The sequence below is a fragment of the Cnephaeus nilssonii genome (genome assembly GCF_951640355.1).
Source record: "Cnephaeus nilssonii genome assembly, chromosome: X".
Lineage (NCBI taxonomy): Eukaryota > Metazoa > Chordata > Mammalia > Chiroptera > Vespertilionidae > Cnephaeus > Cnephaeus nilssonii.
Window position 1 is genome coordinate 78,280,361 of NC_137071.1, and position 23,243 is coordinate 78,303,603.

General features: G+C 39.3%; 1 protein-coding gene across 8 annotated transcripts in view; it reads left to right on the top strand.

Annotated features, from left to right (window-relative positions):
• The window catches only part of RTL9 (retrotransposon Gag like 9), an 81,106-nt gene that overhangs the window by 52,307 nt on the left and 5,556 nt on the right, over positions 1–23,243 (top strand). For 5 of the 8 annotated variants that reach the window (XM_079764464.1, XM_079764460.1, XM_079764466.1 and 2 more), the window contains 5 exons: positions 514–626; positions 2,556–2,661; positions 5,548–5,658; positions 12,058–13,673; positions 22,533–22,708. In XM_079764464.1, coding sequence (XP_079620590.1) covers positions 514–626; positions 2,556–2,607 — 165 coding nt within the window. In that variant the 3' untranslated portion in view covers positions 2,608–2,661; positions 5,548–5,658; positions 12,058–13,673; positions 22,533–22,708. Of the gene's footprint in view, positions 1–513; positions 1,535–2,555; positions 2,662–5,547; positions 5,659–12,057; positions 13,674–22,532; positions 22,709–23,243 lie in introns of those variants that run through there. The other 3 variants (XM_079764465.1, XM_079764462.1, XM_079764467.1) reach the window with 3 other exon arrangements.

The window sequence follows — 23,243 nt, forward strand, 5'->3', positions numbered from 1 at the left end:
AAATATACTCAAGGTTTTTGAGCAGAAAAATGAGGTGGAAATGATCAGGAAAACATCCTGCTCCTTTGAGTAGAATAAGGAAAAGGCAAGGGGGAGGCATTGAGCTCCTAGACCGTAACACCCAACCTGGAGTCTCATCAGTGGGCCTGGCTTATTTCAGTCATTTTGAGTGTATTAACCACTTTGAGGAGCAAAGCCCTGCCTAAGTTATTGAAGGCCTAGGATGGTTAAAGTACTAAGTCTTCTGATTAGGGGGAGTCAGCTGATCTCAGTTCCAATTCTACACTTATTCCAAGTCCAATTCTAAGGGAGGGGTCATCTTTGGGGGGCTGGGTCTCACCTACAGCCACATGTGTTACGGACCCAGGTCACTAGAAAATTTGGCTACTCTAATCCTGTCACACTTTTTTACAAGTAAGATACATTAGCCAAGTTCCTGAAAGTATCCAAGCAGAACTCTCTTGTCATTGTAAGCATGACTCTTACCTCTGCTTTTTTTTTTCTTACTACCAGCACCAGCATGTTCCCAAACGCTGTTACTACCTGAAAGAGCACAAAGACCCCCAAGAGGGTCTACACAACCACCTTCGACAGAGCGCAGGTCATCAGAAGGCCTCTACCAACAAGTAATGTTCCCTGGACTCTCCTGTGATATCTGACTCGGCTGCTAACTTGAGGACTGGTTCCTGAAATCATTCCATTTAATTACATCATAAACCTTGTGGCCTTCCCCCTTGAGCCTCCCCCCCCCTTTTACCCCATATGCCTGTGACTTGCCCTGACAATCAGAGTGTGGACTTCAAAAGTGTTTGGTGTATGAAGTTCTAAACTCCCATCACCATCAAGGCCAGTTTTAGTTCTTGGTCCAGGGAGATATCTAGGCAGGAGAAACCATGTCCTACCTCAAAAACACCTTAGAGTGTCTTGCCTCATGTCACCAGGTAAACTTGAGGACTCCCTGGTACCCATTTCACCTGGCAGGGGAGTCTATATGGAAAATGATGCCCACTCCTACACAATCCTTTTTACCCAGTAGACTTGCCCTTATATGCCCTAACTCACAACATCTAAAATGGGTCTCCAGGGTACTTTCCCTGCTTATAGTCTCCATCCTGAACCATTCGTTTTGATCCATAGTAATCATAATAATGGCTAACATTTATTGGTTATGTACTCTGTGACAGCTACTGGGCTAAATTCTTGACAAGCACTATCTGACTACATTCTTACCTTAACCCAATTTGTTATTGTGTTGTCAGTTTCTGACCTCTTGATATGTTGTGTATGGCTCTTGTCTTGTCCTTAAGTATCAAATTTCTAGCTCTGACCTCTGGGTGATCCTGTCAGTTGTTAGTTGCCCTCACTCCCCTTGGCTATTATGCTTCATGGCCAGTACTCTTGACAAGGGTCTTGGTCATTAAACAGGCATAGATAGAACATAATGTGAGCAGTGTTTGCCTTCAGGTGGTGGGATTATTGGTGTTCTTATTTTCTTCTTTCTACTTCCCTGTACTTTCCAGATTCTCTACAGTAAGCATGCATTACATTTGTAATCATAAAAGTAAATAAACTTCATTTATGAAAAAAGAATTAACTGTTGCTAACAGAATTTAATTTATTGAGTCCTTCATTCAATCAACATTATCTAACATGTACCAGCCACTGTTTTGGGGATAGACAGGTAAGAACACTCATTAAATGAAAACTTCATTCCAGTGGAGGGATGAGACAGACAATAAGCAAGAAAACACATAAGTAAGATAGGTTGAAATTGTGGTGAAGGTTACAAAGACAAAATGGGCAATGTAATACTAATGGGACCAATTTATTTATTCAATCATAGTCCATGTAATTGGGTTACTCAAAGATCTGTTTTTAAAAAGTAGGTGACATATTAGAAACATGTTTTAGAATGCAAACTTGGCAACAGTTTAGAGGCAAGATCGGGGAAGGGGTCAGAGAGTAGTGTAGGTGACTAACTTACCAGATGAATCACTCTAGGGCTATAGCAGAGGGGATGGAACGAGAGGGACAGAGACCAAAACCCTCTTAAAATTTAAGTCTGCTGCTCCATTACCCTAAACACTGGGTCTGATTCCAGGAAGAGGAAAATTATTCTCAGAAAAAGCACACACAACAACAACAAAGATTGGCAGACAAATTGGCAGCCCCATGGTAATATAGATAAGAATATGGTTCTGCAGGCTGCCAACAGATACATCAATCACCAGTGCTGTTGCATTGGGAAAAAGAGTGGAATAAGTTGGGAAACTCAAATTCCAGGCAGGGAGGCTGTGGGCCTCTGGGGATCCTGTTGACTCACACCTGGCACAGTGCAGGCCCTAGTGAACTTTGGATCTCCGTGTTCAGCCAGGGTTTCTCTTAGCTCCAGAAAGTACTTTTGACCTTACTCTTACTGAAAAAAAGATATTGATGATACAGAATTACAATTTGTGTCTGGAAAACATGTATGGGAAGGAAAGTGTCTTTAAAAATAAAACTGATTTTTTTGAAATGGAGAACAATAACATTATTTTCTTTGTTTTTCTCCCTAGTGTTATTCCACTCCTTAAAGCTAACGTCACTAGAGATAAATGGAACATATGAAGCCCACGTATACCCTGCTGGAACACACTCCCTGCTCTGCTACCCACTCAAAAGGTTATATTTAGAAATGTTTCTAGAGCCACTCAACATCGTCATGGAGCTGAGTCATCATATGCCCAAATAATTGAGACTATTTTGTCTGTTGTAAAATGGTGTTTCAAGTTTATCCAGGCTTCACTGGCCCATGGGTAAAAATAAGGTTCCATAATCTGTAAAAACTCAGATGTCACTGACCCCAGTTCCACTTGTGTGTTACAAAATCTCAATAATTTGAAGGTTTCCTCCAGTTATTTGTGGAAGACCCTGGCAGTTTCCCTTACTCTGAGATAGTCCTCTCCTGTTCTTTTCTTCCTACCCTGCCTTGACCATATTGCCAAGTGAGGGCAGCCCTTCCACCCTGCCCCAGCTGCCAGTGGGTGCCTCTGGCTATGGGAACCCAAAAGTCCCTGCTGGGGTGAGGTGTGGATTCTGCAAATCCACAAGGGGCCTGAATGGTGCTGTTCTCCCTTTAGACAGCTTTGGCTAAAGCCACTGATGGGTTCATGAGAGGTAGGGAGTTGGAGGGGTGAGTGAGGGATGGGGGGTTGAGGGGGTAGAATTGGGGAGTGGAGGTAGTAATTTTCCTCCCCATTCTGTGCCACATTTTGTCACCTGAACATCAAAACAGCATTGTTTCTATCCTATATCTCAGTGAGGCCCTTGTGAGAAGAAGGGCTTCAGCTTCTTCATGCAGCAACCTCCCCGCCCTGCTGCCCGCACCCGGTTTTTCCCAACTCAGACTTTCAGACCTGGTTCTTGTGCCTGGAGAACAAAAGCCATCAAGTTCCCTATTCAGACCCAACCTTCTGTTATGATTTCCAAATTTTTCTCCTGGTCTCTATCCCTGGCCCTAAGCACTTTAAGTCCATAGATCTCTTAAAAAATCACTATCATCCTTGTGAATAGATGAAAGGAACTCTCTCCACACACCAAGTCCTTGGGGTCCAGGTGGAAAGCAAATATCACCCTGTCCTGTTTCTCTGTCCTTCTGCCTTTCACGCACGGCCTGGTCTCCGTCTTTGCCCCTCAGGGACCCATAGTATATAAAACCTTCTATTAATAAATCTGCTATTTGATTTGGAAAAAGATAAAAGGTTCTCTTAAAGACCACTTTCTCAAATGCAAGTATAGGCTTGGGCTGCCACCAAATGACCAATGACTCAGAGAGTTTCCAGACATGTCTGATTCTCACTTTGGGGTTAGCTAAGATTCCACTACACTGGACTAGTTTGGTCAGTTCAAATACAGGATTTCTTCCCCCTTATTTCTTCCAATAGGCTTGAGACCTTAATGCATTATCAATTCTCCAACTAGAATATTACTGATAAAATAAATTGGCCTACCTCAGAGTATAGAGATATTTTTTACATATGGATCATGTATTTCCTTCATTCTCACCTGGTCTGAAAACTGTGCATCTTGAAGCATTGTGAGACAGGGAAGCAGGCTGCTTGATCCTTTGTAATCTAATGGAGGATTTATAGGAGAATAGATGGTGTATGAGGTTGAAATGGCTATTAGAGGAGGCCTGACTTTAAGCACCTTTGTCTCTCTTTCTAACAAGCTGGGTAGTTAGTTCTAAACAGGCCACTTTACCTTTCCAGGCCTCAGTTTCCTCTTCTCCAAAGTGGGGATACTCATCACCATCCTGATAACCTCACAGCTTCAGGGGATAAAGGTTGTAAAAGTGTTTGGAAAAATAAAGCGCAAGATATATAAATGTAAGACTTGTTATTATATGTAAACTTAAGCTCAGCCATGAGGAGGTTGGGAAGTGGGTGGGATAGAGCTAAGTTGGGACATAACTCAAAATCCACTCTCTTCAAGGTTCTACTTAAACTGTGGGGTAGGATCTAAAAGTAAAGCCTTTACTAAAGCATGGCAAAAGCCACAGTTTAATATTAGTATCTATTGAGCACTTACCAGGGGCCCAAGTTACAGAATAACTGCTTTATCTGGATTATCATCCTATGTAATCTTCTGAACAGCAGTGAGAGGTGGGTGATCTCAGTAATCCTATTTTATAGACCAAAAATCTGTAGCACAGAGAAGTTAAGTAACTGGATCAAGGCAGAGAAAATAAAAAAAAAAAAAAAAAAAAGCCCTGGCCGGTGCTAGAGCATTGGCCCAAGGACCGAAGGGTCATGAGTTCAATTTCCTATCAAGGGCATGTACCTCAGTTGCAGGTTCCCCAATCCCAGTAGGGGTGCATGCTAGAGGCAACCAATCGATGTATCTCTCTTACATGGATGTTTCTTTCTCTCTCTCTTTCTCTCCCCCTTCTCCCTCCCTTCCACTCTCTAGAAATCAATGGGAAAAATATCCTCAGGTGAGGATTAAAAAAAAATTAAAAAGTACCAGAGATGGGATTTGAACTTGTCCCAGAGTGCTGGCCCTACCCTACATACCACCACTCTACCATATACACATGGCTTCATTATTCAGAGTCAGATGGCTACTGTGAAGACTTACCCTGTTCCCCTGAGCAAATCTGCGTAGAATAGCAGCCAACATTTGAAGGTCATAAAGTTTGAGGCCTTCTCAAAAATGGCCCTGCTTTCCCCCTCCCCCATCTTAGATCCAAAGATGAATCTTCCTAGGGGTATTTGGGGGAAAAGAAAAGAATCAATCATTGTGGGATACTACTGAGCTCAAGGAGGTTCTGTCCAGGGGCTAGCTGCAGCCCCAGATTGGAGCAGCCTCTGTTCTGAGCTCTGGCCTAAGAAGAAAGTTAAAATCCTCCCCTGGCTTATTCCCACTCAGAAAAATATACATCTTGGGCCCAGGCATATGTGGAAGGGTGTAGGACTCTGAAAGTGGGAGGGATCTTGGTGCTTTCACCCAAGAGCTGGCTCTTCTTACTCAGCACTTGTTTTTCCCTCTTTGTCACTTATCTCTCAGAAAATTGGAGAAGTGTGTAAGGAAGAAAGATGATCAATCATTTAGATAATCCAAGCCCCTGCCTTCCAACACCCCCCATCCCATGAAGGTGATGCAAGTTCTAAGATTGTGGTAAGTGCACACATTAATAAGGCACCAGACACTTCTAGTTTAAGCTACTTGATAGAGATAATTTAGAGTGGCTTCTTCCATTATAAATTCAAAGAAATGCTGGATGAAATGTGGAGAAAAAACTCGAAGCTGGGGAGCCTGAAATAAAGACAGGGAAATCCCCAGGTGCAAAAGAGAAGAGGGATCTTAATGGCAGATCCACAAACTCTTTAACCCTCCAAGGTGGATGTGGTCGAGTCCAAAGAGATATAGGCAAGCTGACAATGGAATATATGCACAGCATATGAATAGTAAATTTGTGAACATGTAATTCTATACACTGTTCAACTATCCCTTAAAAGTCAGTATGAAACAAACATTTCTGACAAAGACTGAGTCAGTTCACCATTCATATGAAAGGGGCTGCCCTTTGAGCTGGGCTAGTCTTGGGGAAGCTGGCAAGATGTAAAAAGAAAATAAAACTCCTACCCCTTGACCACCTTTGCTGAGAGTTTCACTGGTCTAAGCATTGATGCATAGATATTGAAGAGACTGTCCTTTGCTTTCCCACAATATCCTCTAATAACTTTTTAAAAATTATTGTTTGTCAGAGTTTTATTGAGATATAATTAAAAAAACTATATAATCCACCCATTTAAAGTATACAATTTAAACTTTTTAGTATATTCACATAATTGTGCAACTATTACCATAATCTAATTTTAGAATTTCCTCATCATCTCGAAAAGAAACCCATACCCATTAATGATTAAACAGTCACTCCCCATTACTCAGTCACTCCACCACCCCCCTCCAAACCCTTAGAAAATACTAATCTACTTTCTCTCTTGGTAGAATTGCCTATTCTGGACTTTTTGTGCAAATGGAATCACATACTATATAATAAAAGGCTAATATGCAAGTCGACCGAATAGGACAACTGGTCGCTATGACACACACTGACTACCAGGGGGCAGACGCTTGACAAAGGAGCTGCCCCCTGGTGGTTAGTACGCTCCCACAGGGGGAACGCCACTCAGCCAGAAGCTGGGCACATGGCTGGAGAGCACAGTGGGGGAGGGGTGGTAGGAGCCTCTCTCGCCTCTGTGGCAGTGCTAAGGACCCTTCGGAAGATGTCTGACTGCCACCAGCCAGCAGGCGGACATCCCCCAAGGGGTCCCGGACTGTGAGCTGAGGGACTCGCCCCCCGCAGTGTTACATATGGCCTTTTGTGTTTGGTTTCTTTCACTTAGTGTAATGTTTATACATTCATCATCTAATGGACAATTTGGTTGCTTCCACCTTTTGGATATTATAAATACAGCTGCTATGAAGATTCTTACACAAGTTTTTGTGTGAACATACATTTTCATTTCTCCAACATATGATACAGTCTATATTTAACCATTTGAGGAGCTACCAAACTGTTTTTCCAAAGTGGCCGCACTATTTTAAAATATGTTTTTATTGATTTTTTATTTATTTATTTTTTTTAGAGAGGAAGGCAAAGGGAGAGATAGAAATATCGATGAGAGAGAAACATCGATTGGCTACCTCTTGCACTCTCCCTACTGGGGATCAAACCTAAAACCCAGGCATGTGCCCTGAACAATGTTAGAATTGAACCAGTGACCTCTTGATGAATGGGACAGTGCTCAACCAACTAAGCCACATCTGCCAAGCTGGCTGCACCATTTTAGATTCCCATCAGCAGTATATGAGGGATCCAAATTCTCCACATCCTCAACACTTGTTATTATCTGATTATAGCCATCCTAGTGGGAATCTTGTGGTTTTGAATTATATTTCCCTGATGGCTAATGAATTTGAGCTTCCCTTTTACAAATTTTTATTACAAACTCAACCATCTTGCAACTTATTACCATAAATATCATTGGAGGCTTTACTTTTAGAGAATATTTTGGGATGAGCTACTGATCCTTTTGCTCTCCAGCCCAGCCCCAACTATTCCATTGTCTCTAACCTTTTCAGAATTGAAGGAGGGATTTAGAAAGGCAAATTATCATGACCCCACCCAGACCCATAACAACTGTCTTTCAACTGCTGCCTTCTGCAACAAAGATTGGCTCAGAACAGAGATGAGTGTGGGCTTATATTGTGGGGGTTGCTGAAAGCCCAAAAGCCCTAGCTCAAAAACAAAAATTCTGTAGAAATGTGGCTTCTTCCCTGTGGATTCTTTCTCCTTCAACCAAAAACTAAAGTAACCCAAACAGGTAACTCATTGTTGTGGTCATTCATTAGGCTAAGACCCTCTTATTCTTATTAAACTCAGAGTTTTTCCATAACCCAATCACCAAAACTTTTAAAAGTTTCCACAGCCAATTATGTAGCAAGTTCAAAAAACATAAAATCCTCTACCCTGAGAAGGAGAAGGAAGGAAGGTGAAAGAGGAAGATGGGAGGGAGGGAGGGAGGGAGGGAGGGAGGGAGAGAGAGAGAGAGAGAGAGAGAGAGAGAGAGAGAGAGAGAGAGAAGAAATAAGATGAAAATACACATTCCAATCCCATCTGTGCCAGTGACAACTTGTATAACCCTGGGTAAGTCAATTGTCACTTGATCATTTTGAGCCTGAGTAACCTCATCTTTATTATTGTTTCATTTTCATTAGGGAATTAGACAAAGTGATAACTCCTGTCTTGTTTTGGACATGGTCTGGAAGTAGGAAAGTATCTAAGTGGACTGAGGAAAGAACTACTGGGGCAGAAGCCCAGTGTAAGCCATTGCTAGAGGGCAGCATTGTATCAGCAATTATTCTGATGACACTAGCTGAGGTGTGGTTGTTTCAGAATGCTTTAGTTCAAAATATGTAGTCTTTTCCTCTCTCATAAATGACATTCTTACAAAAAGAAGCTAATTTATGAAAATCTACAGAGGAACCAGAAAGGGAAGAGTGCATCTGGCCTCCTGCATGTTTCACTGTCCATTAACAAATTTAAGATGGCAAAAGGAAGATTGTGCATTTCAATTTCTAATTAAGCCTGTTTGCTTTTGGTCTCATTTGGATACAGTTGCAGAAATATATTTTCCTCTGTGAAAATCCCATCAGCACCACAAAAGAATTGTTCGGATTCATTTGAAACCTATTCCAGAGGTTTGATTTACAGAATTTCTTATAAGGGCATTTACTATTTCATTTTCTTCATTCATTGAATTATATTTATTATAATCAGAAAATGAAATACTTAGGAGATGGATATGTTATAAAAAGCATCCAGAAGTTCCTAAATCTTTTGATTACTTACCACATTTCACATTGACTAAGTTTGTGCATGCCAAAGTGGCATCCCAAATCACCCATCTGGGACAAAAGATATACATGGCTGCAGTAACTGTTCAAACCATGTATTTATAGTTGTGTCTCCTTAAGCTATTGCAGGTTCTCCTGTCTTCCATGACGTCATGTTTCTCCCCTAACCTCAATATGAACACAGTATTTCTAAGAGGATCAAGGGTCTGTCTCATGTGTGATGTGTTCATAAAGACGGTTCTCTTATTATTCATCAAGGGAAAGAATAAAATAGACACATTTCAACTATATAGCATGGGTGGCAGATACATTTTAACTTATATTTTTACTCCAATTATTTGGTAGTGGCTGCTTACAGCATTGTTGAGAAGGGTTCTTAGGTCACATTTGGAATCCATAAAAAAGGCGACAAATGAGCAATTCATTAGTAATGTCTGCTAAGAACAGAGTTATGGGTACACAAATGAGAAAATGTTCATCCTTAAGGTAAAGTAATGTAGACAATTTTAATTTAATGATAATAATGAAAATAATACTTTTAATAGCAAAGTGGGATATTATTGAAAGGGAGCTTGGATATCTCAGAAAACATCCAGGCTATGGCTGGTTCTGGATGGGAGGGTAGCTGATCCTTAAGAACTCCCAAAACCAAGGACTTGAATGCCACAAGTATTCTTGGTTTTTCTCTATGCTTCTCATCTCTGCATCTCTCTGTGCACTGACTTATTTTCTCCCTACAGGCTGGCTTTCTCCATGTGATGGGAGATCTGGACCTTTAAAGTTACCCCGTCCAATATGGCAGCCACCCATCACATGTTGCTATTAAGCACTTGAACTCTGGCTAGTCCAAATTGAGATGTGTTGGCTGTTGGGTATAATACACACCCTGGAATTTGAAGACTGAGTATGAGAAAAAAAGAATGTAAAATATCTTATTAATTAAAAAATATTGATTGCATGCTAAAATGATAACATTGGGTGTATTGTGTTAAACAAAGTATATTATTAAAATTAATTCCACTTGCTTACTTTCTTAATGTGGCAATTATAATATTTAAAATTACATTTTGGGCTCACATTCTATATCTATTGGACAGTGCTTTTCTACAGGATTGCAATTTATAATTACTAGTGTGTGATTGATTGAGTTCTCTTGAAGCAGAGCACAAAAAATGAGAGAAAGGGGACATACGGTGAAGTTGACCAAAATGCCCACCCCTAAAACACTCCTATGTGGCCCAAAGCGAAGGGTCACATGACAACACAATAGCTAGAGCTTGGACATAAAGTTGGGATAGCCAAAGAGACAATTCCCAGAGGTCTGGAGAGGGATACTAGATCAATAAAGCAGTAGATATGCTCCAATTTGGGATTACCCTAAAGGTCTTTTTAAAGTTTCCACAATTATGTAGCAAGTTCTACATATTCTACCTTCATCCACTTTCCCTTATCCTAATGCATCATTCTCTTAGTTTAGTCACTACCATTTAAGATGAGACAGGGCTGTTACTGGCAAATTACTTCTAAATACTAGTAAGCACAATCTACAATGAAAATACTTTTTCATCCCTTATAGGCATTTGGGAAGATGTACATTATTTCCAAGCAAAATGGTTTCAGTTATATTCAGGTTCCACCACTCAAAACATTTGACCAGGTCCAAGTCACTTAGCTTTTGTGGGACTCAGTGTGTACATCTTTAAGGTTGGAATTGATATGAACCTTACTTACTAGGGCCATTGTGAGACTCAGGGAAAAACCATTGTCAGAGTCATTTAATATACAAAGTATAATTTTAGAGATTAGACTAAACTGCAAAAAACAGCCAAGCAACACCTCCATTAGAGCTGCCTTAGTTGCAGGGACACATTCATTAAATATCCTCAGTAGCAGTGACTCTTGTTTTTTGAAAGTAGATTTTGGAAATGGTTAGTAATCATTGAGAGTTAAGTCTAGTGAGTGAGATGTGCGCTCAAGCTGAATATAGCTACAGTTAGTTTAAAAAAAGTGTGAATGTAAAACAATAATACTAATTTTATTATATTCCAAAAAAAGGTTCCAAGAGCATTTATTGTGATTACATCTATTGTTAGGCTAAGTGGGTAGTCTCCAGCACTGACTATTCTGATGTCCCTAATCTCTAAAAAGACTTTTTTTTTACCCCTGAGAGTACTGGAAGTTACCTTACAGGCATTCACAAAAACTACAGTCAGAAAGCACTTGTTGTCTGCCACATTTTCCCTTTTTGCACTTTAGTAAGCTTTTGTAGACATTGCTCCAATCCCAACTCTCCTGAAATGAGCACATAATAAGGAACCCTGACAGAAGCAGTGGTCTTTCACTGGCATTTAAATTTGGATAAGGATCTCTAGACCCAATTGAAATGACCACATTCTTTTGACCCAAAGTACATATAAACTATTAGGGGAAGACTAATTCTTTGAGCTAGAAAGACAGATGTGAAATGAAAACTGACCCTGGTAGAAATGGAATTTCAAGGACTTGGAAATGCAGTTTTTAGTGGAGCCAAATGGGGATGGCTTAATCCACACACAAAATAATTGCTTTGTGTTATTAATTTTCAGAAATTTTGTTGTATATCATACAGTATTTGGCATATTGATCTATTAAACCTTCAAGACAGTACAGAAAATGCAGCACTATCTTCACTTCTGACACCAGGAGAAAGATCATGCATCCTTGAATACAGCTCTCCTCTGATGAGGCCCAGAAGGCAATAGACACTCTTCTTGCTCAGCTCATGTTCTCACTTGGCCTTGTTACTGAGGATCCTATTCTATTCTGGACACCTCAGCCTCTAAATTTCTCTCTTTATTCAAATTTTGTCACAATTAAGGTTTTAGCTTGATAGGATAGTGACCATATTTTTAAGGAGAGCACAAATAATTGAAGATGAAAAGTGTAGAAAATTTGAGGAGCTACATATTTGGGAACATAATCAGCAATTCATTCATTCAACATTTATAGAGTGACTAGTATATTTTAGGCTCCAAAGTGTTTATTGACTACATATACTGGGCATAGCTAAATGGGAGCCTAAGCAGGAATGTGTCCCAAATATAAAATTGATTTAGGTTTTTTCCTTTTGGTATATACTTCTCTTTCTCCATCTAACCCCTCTCTCTCTTCCAGATATAATTATTACAGATGGTACAGGAGAGACCGAGTTCTCATAGATACACAAGTGGCTTCACAAAGATGTCTACATCATACTCCCTGGAAACTGTGAATATGTTGGGTAACATGGCAAAGAAGAATTAAGGTTGCAAATGGAATTAAAGTTGTTAATTAGCTGACCTTGAGATGAGATTATTATGGGTTATCCAGGTGTGCCAATATAATCACAAGGGTACTTACAAAAGGAAGTGGGAGAACCAGAGTGATGTAGTATGAAAAAAATTTGGCCTAATTTTGCTAGCCTTGAAGATGGAGGAGAAGGGCCATGAGCCAACGAATATAGGCAAACTCTAAGAATCTGGAAAAATTAAGCAATCAGATTGCTGCTTGAGCCTTCAGAAAGAATGCAGTTCTGCCTATTTCTTGATTTTAGCCCATTGAGACGCATTTTGGGCTTGTGACCTCTAGAAATGTAAGGTAATAGATTTATGTTATTTTAAATCACTAATATAGGTTTCCCCCACTATCTTAAAGTAAAGTGTTTATACTGAACTGAAATGATATAAAGCAAAAAAGCTATTCTCATTAATTTACATGGAAAATTTTTTGAGCATTTACAGACACCCCAAATAACCTACCAAATCATACCAAGTAACATATAAAGGAACCCTAATATATAGTAAAAACAGTGCTGTACTTCTTGCTTAAGCTGCACACTGCCTCTACAATGGCAAAATAAAAATCCTTTTTAGATTTTTTAAAAAATGTGTATTGTATTTATTGGAGTAACATTGGTTAATAAAATTATATAGGTTTCAGGTGTACAATTCTATAACACATCACCTGTATATTCTACTGTGTGTTCACCACCCAAGTCAAGTCTCCTTTCATCACCATTTATCCCCCATTTACCCTCTTCTACCTCCCCTCACATCCCTTTTCCTCCGGTAATCACCATGTGTTTATAAGTCTTTTTGATTAATCCTTTCACTTTTTTCACCCAGTACCCCAACCTCCTCCCCTCTGACAGCTTTCAATCTGTTCTCTGTGTCTATGAATCTGTTTATATTTTGCTTGTTAGCTTATCTTATTCATTAGATTCCACATATAAATAAAATCATATGGTATATTTTCATCAGTGAAAATAGGTACTAATATAGGGGGGTTTGTTTCGGAAAAAGGAAGTGGCATAATGTGAACTTTCAAAAAGTGGGGTATACACTGAGGAATGGTTTAAGTCAGTAGTTCTCAGCATTGATTGCACAATACAATCACTTGTAGAGCTTTTAAAATTCTGACACTTAGGTTCCAACCCAGACCAATCAGATGAAGGGGAGATCCAAGCATTAATATTTTAAAGCTCTACTTATAATTTCTTTTTTTTCTCTGCATATAATTTCAATGTAGAGCAAGATTGAGAACCACTGGTTTAAATATATTTTGTGTATCACTACATTTTAACTGAGAAAATCTTACTTGACTGAGAAAAATATTTCTTCTTACCTAATTCTACCAGTTTGTCTTTAAGAAGGACAAGAAAAAGTCAAAAGATATTTAATCTCAAGACTCCCTGGGCCATGAGGACATCTGAGAAGAGCTTAAAACAACCTCTTAAGCAGCTGGAGTGAAAGGTAAAGCATGAGTAGAGGCTTGCCTCTAGCCTCTGTTTTGGCAGATCCATTCTCTTTTGAATGCCTGGATGTGTATTTATTTATTAATTGCCATTTGTTATATTTTCAGTAAGGTATCTAAAAGTCACTGGAAGATGGACACATGTTGCAAGTGAATTATAAAAGGTGACCTATCAAAACTCTCACACAAGAGAATGAAGTCAATTACATGCCTGACCAAATAGACATATTACTTACCAGATAGCTCTGGGAACCATGTTTGTATTACTGGCATCTGCAAGCTGGACTTTGGAATTCTCAGCCTAGATATGTAAAGCTAAGAGTTGCTTTCTAAAGAATGAGAATGAAAGAATAGGATGTATATAAAATTAACTGTGTACATAATAGAAATGAATTATATATGCCCTGAACCTAATTCCTCTTTCAGATAAAGGCATAATTAGCTGTGGCAAATTGGCCATGATATATAGGTAATGTGTGTCCAGAGAGCCACATTAATTTTTTTTGATCACTAGAGAACATACCATTTCATTGACAATCTAATGATGAACACACTGTAGCTCTCCAATCGACTGTTTTCTGATCTGGCAAGGAAATTATGGATTTTTATACATGCATAGGGAGGAAGGGATGGAGAATACATATATATATATCATGATTCCCATGTTCCCTGAGTTAAGGTTTGGTCCAAGGCAGATTGAATGCTTTCTGTAGAGTTGGCTTCAAAGGAAAGAAGGGACCATGAGATGGCTTGCACCAGTCCACTAGCAGTGCTGGAGATGGTTTGCAACAGTCTACTAACAGTGGTTATGTGCATCTCTGCATTTAATAACAACATGATAGTAGCTTAAAATTGGCTATGATGGGAATATTTACACAACAAAAATTGGCAAATGTTACTTATCATACCCACACTGTCCCTCTCTCACAGAACTGGTTATTAAACCTTTACCAGCATACTGGGACTTACAATAAAGTGAAACAGGCTGGATCTGAGAGGTGTGGTGAATGAATGAGGAACATTTTGTTTGGAGATGAGTAGACTTGGGTGAACATAACTGCTTCTATGGGAAGAGGGCTCAGATACTTTCTATGTTTCTAAGGGATAAATCAGAACCACTCTGTGTGTGTGTGTGTGTGTGTGTGTGTGTGTGTGTGTGTGTGTGTGTGTGTTTCATAGATTTATTGATTCAACTAAATATAAAAAGTAGTACTAATGTTCCATACCTTTCAAAGGGGGTAAATTTGTCTCAGGAGATAGTGAGCTTCCCCATTACTGGAAGCAAACAAATAGAGGTTAAAAAAACCAGCAGGCAACATATTATAGAGGAATTTCAAGTATTAAATAGTAAACTGGACTGGACTATATGACCTTTAAGGTCTTTTCCAACTTTTGAGATACTTGTTATTTTGTTGAAAAGTAATATATGGATTTAAAATAATTTAAATAAGTCTCGGCATTGCTGATATTTCAAAACCAGTGTGAGGGAAATATTTTGTAAGAGCTCAAAGAATGCTTCTCACCCCATTCATACCTTGTCCCTCCTAATTGGCTGGCTTCCCGTTTTCTCAAGGTACTGACTTATGGGAACACAGGCAAAGCATGAGAGTCTTCATGTTCTCATTTTAATCCTCCTTTCTCAACTATAGATTGATATTATTAAAGAGGGTCTTTACTCTGATCAGTTTCCTATATGTATCTTAGAAGAAAACCTGACAGATACTTTTTTTTGCCAATTGCATCTGAAGGCTTAAATGCTACCCCAAAAGGTTTCCCAAAGTGAATTAAAGTATTCTACTCAAACCAGGAGAAAAATATCACATTAATTTAAGCAGGCTTTGGAAACAATTATACTACAGAAGAAGAGCAGTTACATGTTTACATTGCTTGAAACAGAGTTCTGCAAAGTCATGCCAAACATAGCAGCTATGAAAAACAAACATGAAAACAACAGAGAGGAGTATTAGCATATTAAATGTCTTTTACTAACAGCTCCTCGTGATTCTCTTTAGTTCACTGTCTGTTTTCATTAAGCCAGTCATGATTTCTTTAGCCCCGAGACACATGAACCGGTACTGGTTTCTTTTTCTTTTTTTCTTTTTTTTCCTTTTATTAAGGTACTAGAGGCCCAGTGCATGATTTAATCATGCACCTGGTGCACCAGCGGGCTGGCTGTCCGCCGGTGCACCAGGCCTTCCGAAAGCCTCCGCCGCGGCCTTGTGCCGGAGAAGACAGCCGGCCAGCTCCCCCGCTTTGGCTTTTGATCGCCACTGGCGCCGCGAGCTCAGCGTCCTGCTGGCCCAATCAGCTACCCCGGCCACCCTGAGTCCCGCCCCCTGCGCCTCCTGCTGGCCCAATCGTGGGCGTAGCGGAGTGATGGTAATTTACATATTACCATTTTATTATGTAGGATTATATGTGTACATATCTTATCATTGCCCCCCCACCCCACTCCCATACATGCCCTCACCCCCCAGAGTTTTGTGTCCATTGGTTATGTTTATATACATGCATACAAGTCCTTCGGTTGATCTCTTATCTCCCCCACATCTCCATAACCTTCCTGCTGTAATTTGACAGTCTATTTGATGCTTTACTGCCTCTGTATCTATCTTTTTGTTCATCAGATTAAAATGTTCTTTATTATCCACAAATGAGTGAGATCATGTGGTATTTTTCTTTGATTGACTGGCTTATTTCATTTAGAATAATGTTCTCCAAGTCCATCCAGGTTGCTGCAAATGGTAAGAATTCCTTCTTTTTTATGGCAGCATAGTATTCCATTGTATTGATGTACCATAATTTTCTGATCCAGTCATCTGCTGACGGGCACCTAAGCTGTTTCCAAATCTTAGCTATTGTAAATTGTGCTGCTATGAACATAGAAGTGCATATATCCTTTCTGATTGGTGTTTCTAGTTTCTTGGGATATATTCCTAGGAGTGGGATTACTGGGTCAAATGGGAGTTCCATTTTTAGTTTTTTTAGGAAACTCCATACTGTTCTCCACAGTGGCTGCACCAGTCTGCATTCCCACCAGCAGTGCACGAGGGTTTCTTTTTCTCTGCATCCTGGCCAACACTTGTCGTTTGTTGATTTGTTGATGATAGCCATTCTGACAGGTGTGAGATGGTACCGCATTATTGTTTTGATTTGCATATCTCGGATAATAAGTGACTTTGAGCATGTTTTCATGTGTCTCTTGGCCTTCCTTCTGTCTTCTTTTGAAAAGATTCTATTTAGGTCCGTTGCCCATTTTTTTCTTGGATCATTTATCTTCCTTTTATTAATTTGTATAAGCTGCCTGTAGATGTTGGAGGTTAAACCTTTATCAGTGATAACATTTGAAAATATGTTCTCCCATACAGTGGGCTTTCTTGTTGTTTTGTTGATGGTTTCTTTTGCTGTGAAAAAGCTTTTTATTTTGATGTAGTCCCATTTGTTTATTTTCTCTTTAGCTTCCATTGCCCTAGGAGCAGTATCAGTGAGTAAGTTCTTTCAGCATATGTCTGAGATTTCTCTGCCAATGGATTCCTCTAGTATTTTTATGGTTTTCCAACTTATGTTTAAGTTCTGTATCCATTTTGAGTTTATTTTTGTGAATGGTGTAAGTTGGTGATATAGTTTCATTTTTTTGCATGTATCTGTCCAATTTTCCCAACACCATTTATTGAAGAAACTGTCTCGACTTCATTGTATGTTCATGCCTCCTTTGTCAAATATTAATTGAGCATAGTGGTTTGGGTTGATATCTGGATTCTCTGTGCTATTCCATTGATCTATATTTCTGTTCTTGTGCCAGAATGAGGCTGTTTTGAGAACAGTGGCTTTGTAATGCAGCTTGAAATCTGGTATTGAGATCCCTCCTACTTTATTCTTCTTTCTCAGGATTGCTATGGCTATTCGGGTTCTTTTTTTATTCCAGATGAATTTTTGGAGAGTTCTTTCTAGGTCTGTGAAATATGCCATTAGTATTTTAATGGGGAGTGCATTGAATCTATAGATTGCTTTGGGTAGTATGGACATTTTAATGAAGCTGATTCTACCAATCCATGAACATGGTATGTTCTTCCATCTGTTTACGTCTTCCTCTATCTCTTTTTTCAGTGTCCTGTAGTTTTCCGTGTATAGGTCTTTTACCTGCTTAGTTAAGTTTATTCTTAGGTATCTTAATTTTTTTTGGTGCGATGGTAAATGGGATTGCTTATTTAGTCTCTCTTTCTGTAAGTTCACTATTGGTGTATAGAAATGACATAGATTTCTTGGTGTTACTTTTGTATGCTGCTACATTGTCGAATTCATTTATTAAGTCTATTAGTTTTTTTATGGAGTCTTTCAGGTTTTATATGTACAATATCATGTCATCTGCAAATAAGTACAGCTTTACTTCTTCTTTTCCAATTTGGATGCCTTTTATTTCTTCTTCTTGTCTAATTGCAATGGCTAATACTTCTAGTACTATGTCAAAAAGGAGTGGTGAGAGTGGGCTTTTCTGTCTTGTTCCTGTACTTAGGGGAAATGGTTTTAGTTTTTGCCCATTGAGTATGATGTTAGCTGTGGGTTTATCATATATAGCTTTTATTATGTTGAGGTATGATCCTTCTATTCCCACCTTGTTGAGAGTTTTTATCAAGAAAGGGTGTTGGATTTTGTCAAATGCTTTTTCTGCATCAATTGATATGACTATGTGATTTTTATCTCTCAATTTGTTTATGTGATGTATTACGTTTATTGATTTGTGGATATTGTACCATCCTTGCATTCCTACTTGGTCATGGTGTATGATCTTTCTGGATCTGATTTGCTAGAATTTTGTTGAGGATTTTGGCATCTATGTTCATGAGGGATATTGGCCTGTAATTCTCTTTCATTGTGTGATCTTTATCTGGTTTTGGTATTAGGGTGATGCTGGCTTCATAGAAGGAGCTTGGAAATGTTCCTTCCTCTTGAATTTTTTGGAATAATCTGAGGAGGATAGGTTTTAGTTCTTCCTTGAATATTTGATAAAACTCCCCTGTGAAGCTGTCTGGCCCCGGGCTTTTGTTTGCTGGAAGCTTTTTGATGACTGCTTCAATTTCTTCCATAGTTACTGGCCTATTGAGCTGTTTAGATTCTTCCTGATTGAGTTTTGGAAGGTTATATTTTTCTAGGAATATGTCCATTTCCTCCAGGTTGTCCAGTTTGTTGGAATAGAGTTGTTCGTAGTATTTTTTAACAATCTTTTGTATTTCGGCGGGGTCTGTTGTTATTTCACCTCTTTCCTTTCTGATTTTGTTTATTTGGGTCCTCTCTCTTTCCTTCTTGATGAGCCTGGCTAGAGGTTCATCAATCTTGTTTATCCTTTCAAAGAACCAGCTCTTGGTTTTGTTGATCTTTTGTATTGTTTTTTTTTTTTGGTCTCTCTGTCGTTTATCTCCACGCTGATTTTTATTCTTTCCTTCCTTTTGCTTACACGGGGCATTTCTTGTTGCTTTCTTTCTAACTCTTTGAGTTGTAGGGTTAAGTAATTTATTACCATTGTTACTTGTTTTTTGCAGTAGGCTTATAGAGCTATGAACTTCCCTCTCAAGACTTAACAAAAGGAAGATAAACAATCCAATCAAAAAATGGGCAATGGACCTAAATATATACTTTTCGAAAGAAGACAGAAGGAAGGCCAAGAGACATATGAAAACATGCTCAAAGTCACTAATTACTATCTGAGAGATGCAAATCAAAACGCCAATGCGGTACCATCTCACACCTGTCAGAATGGCTATCATCAACAAATCAACACACAGCAAGTGTTGGCAAGGATGCAGAGAAAAAGGAACTCTTTTGCACTGCTGGTGAGAATGCAGACTGGTGCAGCCACTGTGGAGAACAGTATGGAGTTTCCTCAAAAAACAAAAAATGGAACTCCCACTTGACCCTGCGATTCCACTTCTAGGAATATACCCCAAGAATCTAGAAACACCAATCAGAAAGGATATATGAACCCCTATGTTCAGAGCAGCACATTTCACCATAGCTAAGATTTGGAAATAGCCTAAGTGCTCATCAGCAGATGAGTGGATTAAAAACCTGTGGTACATGTACCAATGGAATACTATGCTGCGGTAAAAAGAAGGAATTCTTACCATTTGTAGCAGCCTGGATGGAACTGGAGAGCATTTTGCTAAGTGAAATAAGACAGTCAGAGAAAGATAAATACCACATGATCTCACTCATTTATGGAATATAATGAACAACATAAACTGATGAACAGGGACAGATCCAGAGACAGAGAAGCATCGATCAGACTGTCAAACCTCAGAGGGAAGGTAGAGGAGGGAGGGGGTAAGGGGGAGAAATCAACCAAAGGACTTGTATGCATGCTTATAAGCCTAACCAATGGACAGAGTTATCCGGGGGGTGAAGGCATGAGTGGGGGGAGGGTTGGGGAGGTTAATGGAGGGATGAGGACACATATGTAATACCTTAATCAATAAAGAAATTTAAAAAAAGAAACTAGGCCACCAACTTATACCATACACAAGAATAAACTCAAAATGGATAAAAAACCTGAATGTAAGTCATGAAACCATAAAAATCCTAGAAGAAAGCATAGGCAGCAGAATCTCAGACATCTCTCATAGCAAAATGTTTATGGATACATCTCCTAGGGCAAAGGAAACTAAGGAGAAAACAAACAAATGGGATTACATCTCAGTAAAAAGCTTCGGCACAGCAAAAGAAACCATCAACAAAATGAAAAGAGAGCCCACTGTATGTGAGACCATCTTTGGCAATGATACATCTCATAAAAGGTTAATATCCAAAATATATAAGGAACTCATACAACTTAACAAAAGGACGACAAACAACCCAATTAAAAAGTGGGCAAAGGATCTAAATAGACACTTCTCCAAAGTGGACATACAGATGGTCAAGAGACATATGAAAAAATGCTCAAAGTCACTGATCATCAGAGTCATGCAAATTAAAATGGCAATGAGGTATCACCTCACACCTGTCAGAATGGCTATCATCAACAAATGACAAGCACTGGCAAGGATGTGGAGAAAAGGAAACCTAGTACACTGCTGGTGGGCATGCAAACCTGTGCAGCCACTATGGGAAACAGTTTGGAGTTTCCTCAAAAAATTAAATAAGTACTGCCATTTGACCCAGAGACCCCACGTCTAGGAATATATCCTAAGAAACCTGAAACACCAATCAGAATGAATGTATGTACCCTTATGTTCATAGCAGCATAATTTACAATAGCTAAGGTCTGGAAACAGCCCAAGTGCCCTTCAGCAGATGAATGTATAAAAAAGCTGTGGTACATTTATACCATGGAATACTCTGCAGCAGTAAAAAAGAAGAATCTCTTACCCCTTGACACAGCATGGAGAGACCTGGAGAGTAGCATGCTAAGTGAAATAAGTCAGTCAGAGAAATTCAAGTATCACATGATCTCACTCATATGTGGAATCTAAACAACAATATAAACTGAAGAATGGAATGGATCCAGAGACATGGAAGCATGGAACAGAGTGCAGAATCTTGGAGGGAAGGCAGGGGAGGGTGGGTGGGTGGGAGGTAATCAACCAAAGACCTTATACACACAACCCATGGACACAGACAATTGGGTGCTGAAGGCCTGGGTCGGGCTGGAGGGGTTCAATGGGGGAAAAATGGGGACATATGTAATACTTTCAACAATGAAAATTATTTAAAAAATAAAAAATAAGAGCAGTGATCTTTGTGGTATTTTTTAAAATATATTTTTCTTGATTTCAGAGAGGAAGGGAGAGGGAAAGAGAGATAGAAACATCCATGATGAGAGAGAATAATTTATTGGCTGCCTTCTGCATGCCCCACACTGAGGATCAAGCCTGCAACCTGGGCCTGTGCCCTGACCAGGAATGGAACTGTGATCTCCTGATTCATAAGTCAACCCTCAACCACTTGGCCGGGCAGATTTTTGGTATTTTAACATGCCCTGTTTCCATTCCTCTCTTCCCAGTTCAGTGATAACATTAAAACCCAACAGCATCAAAACTATGGTAATTGAGAGAACCAGTAGGCAGGCAGCCTCTGGAAGAGGCAAAGTATATTTTGATCTCCTTCATTAAGTTCAATTTTCAGATAATTGTAATTATGATTTCTCCTGCCCCACAGCTTCCTCAAAATTCTCACTTGCAAGGTTTATCTTTATTTGACCTGACAGAAGACAGAACAAATATGTTAGGTGGGGTGCTCATGATAGTCTTAATTTATAAGGTTATATTTCTGCAGATACCCAATTGAAATGATGCTGTGAGCCATTTAGATTTTGGGGGACAAAGAAAAATTTAGGCTGAGGTAATAGCAAGGACGAAGGCCCTGAAATAGAAGCATGTTTGGTTTCTATAAAGAGCAGAAGATATCTTGATTCTAATCTTTTTTCCCCTCTGTCTTTATTTATTTAGGGGTTCATTTTTCCCTCATGACTTTAACTACCATCACTATAGCACTCCTCACTAAGCCCCTGTTACACTATCTCCATTGCTGGAAACCAAGATCAACAGTAATTAATATAAATGTGAGAAGTCTGGCAGAAGGCTGTTTGGACTCCTTTATATTCACAGGGTGAATTTGCATTTTATTACCTACTGATGACTCAATGGCCTAAAGCAAACTCCCCAGAACCTGATAATCTTACTGTTTACTATAAACATTACCATTGATATGTCTGTTTGCATTTCTAAAAGGCAATTGTGTATTCTAGTAAATAAAAGCAGCTGGGAAAGGAGACTCAGTGGAACCTGACTGCAATAGTTGAGTTTGCCCTGGCCTCCCCTCATCATTTCAAAATTAATCTTGTCTTGTGTGTATCATTTGTGTGTCAGCTCTTTCTCCAAGCCTTTGAACCCGAAAGCCACGCTGGCCATGGCTTTTCACAATTGGCGCTCTTGAACAGGGACTTGGAGAAAAAGGATTCGCCAGAGTGGAAAATATCACCGGACCTGGTGGTGGAAGATTAACTGCGTGCAAAACTCTTGTCAGCTTCGGAACCCACAGATCCGTAAGTGCTTGAGTATTTTTCTTGTTTCAGCCAGATCATCATGGGGCAGAATTTGTCGAAAAAAGAAAGATATTCCGGTAAACTTTTAGCTTGCTTACTAAAATATAAGGGAGTTGTAGTTTCAGAAGATCTTCTTTTACAGTTTGTACAGATTATTATAGAATATAATCCATGGTTTTCTGATGTGGGTACATTGGATATTGAATGTTGGGAATGGATAGGTCAGAACTTGAAAGAAGCTCAGCAGCAGGGGAAAATTTTGCCTTCAAATTGTTTCTCCTTGTGGGAAACAGTATTGCATTTGCTAGGGCCTTTCAGAGAAGAAAGACCTCCTCCCTTTGCACCCTCCACTCCTAAAGAGAAGCAGAAAGATAAATTGGAGGAGTGGCCTTCATGTCCTGGTTCTGAAACATTTAAATCGCCCCTAACAGAATCACATATGAAAAGAGCCATCAGAAAAGGATTAAAGGATATGACTGTGGAAGATAGACTTGTTTTTCCTATCATACAGGTAGCTAATCCACAATTTCCTAAT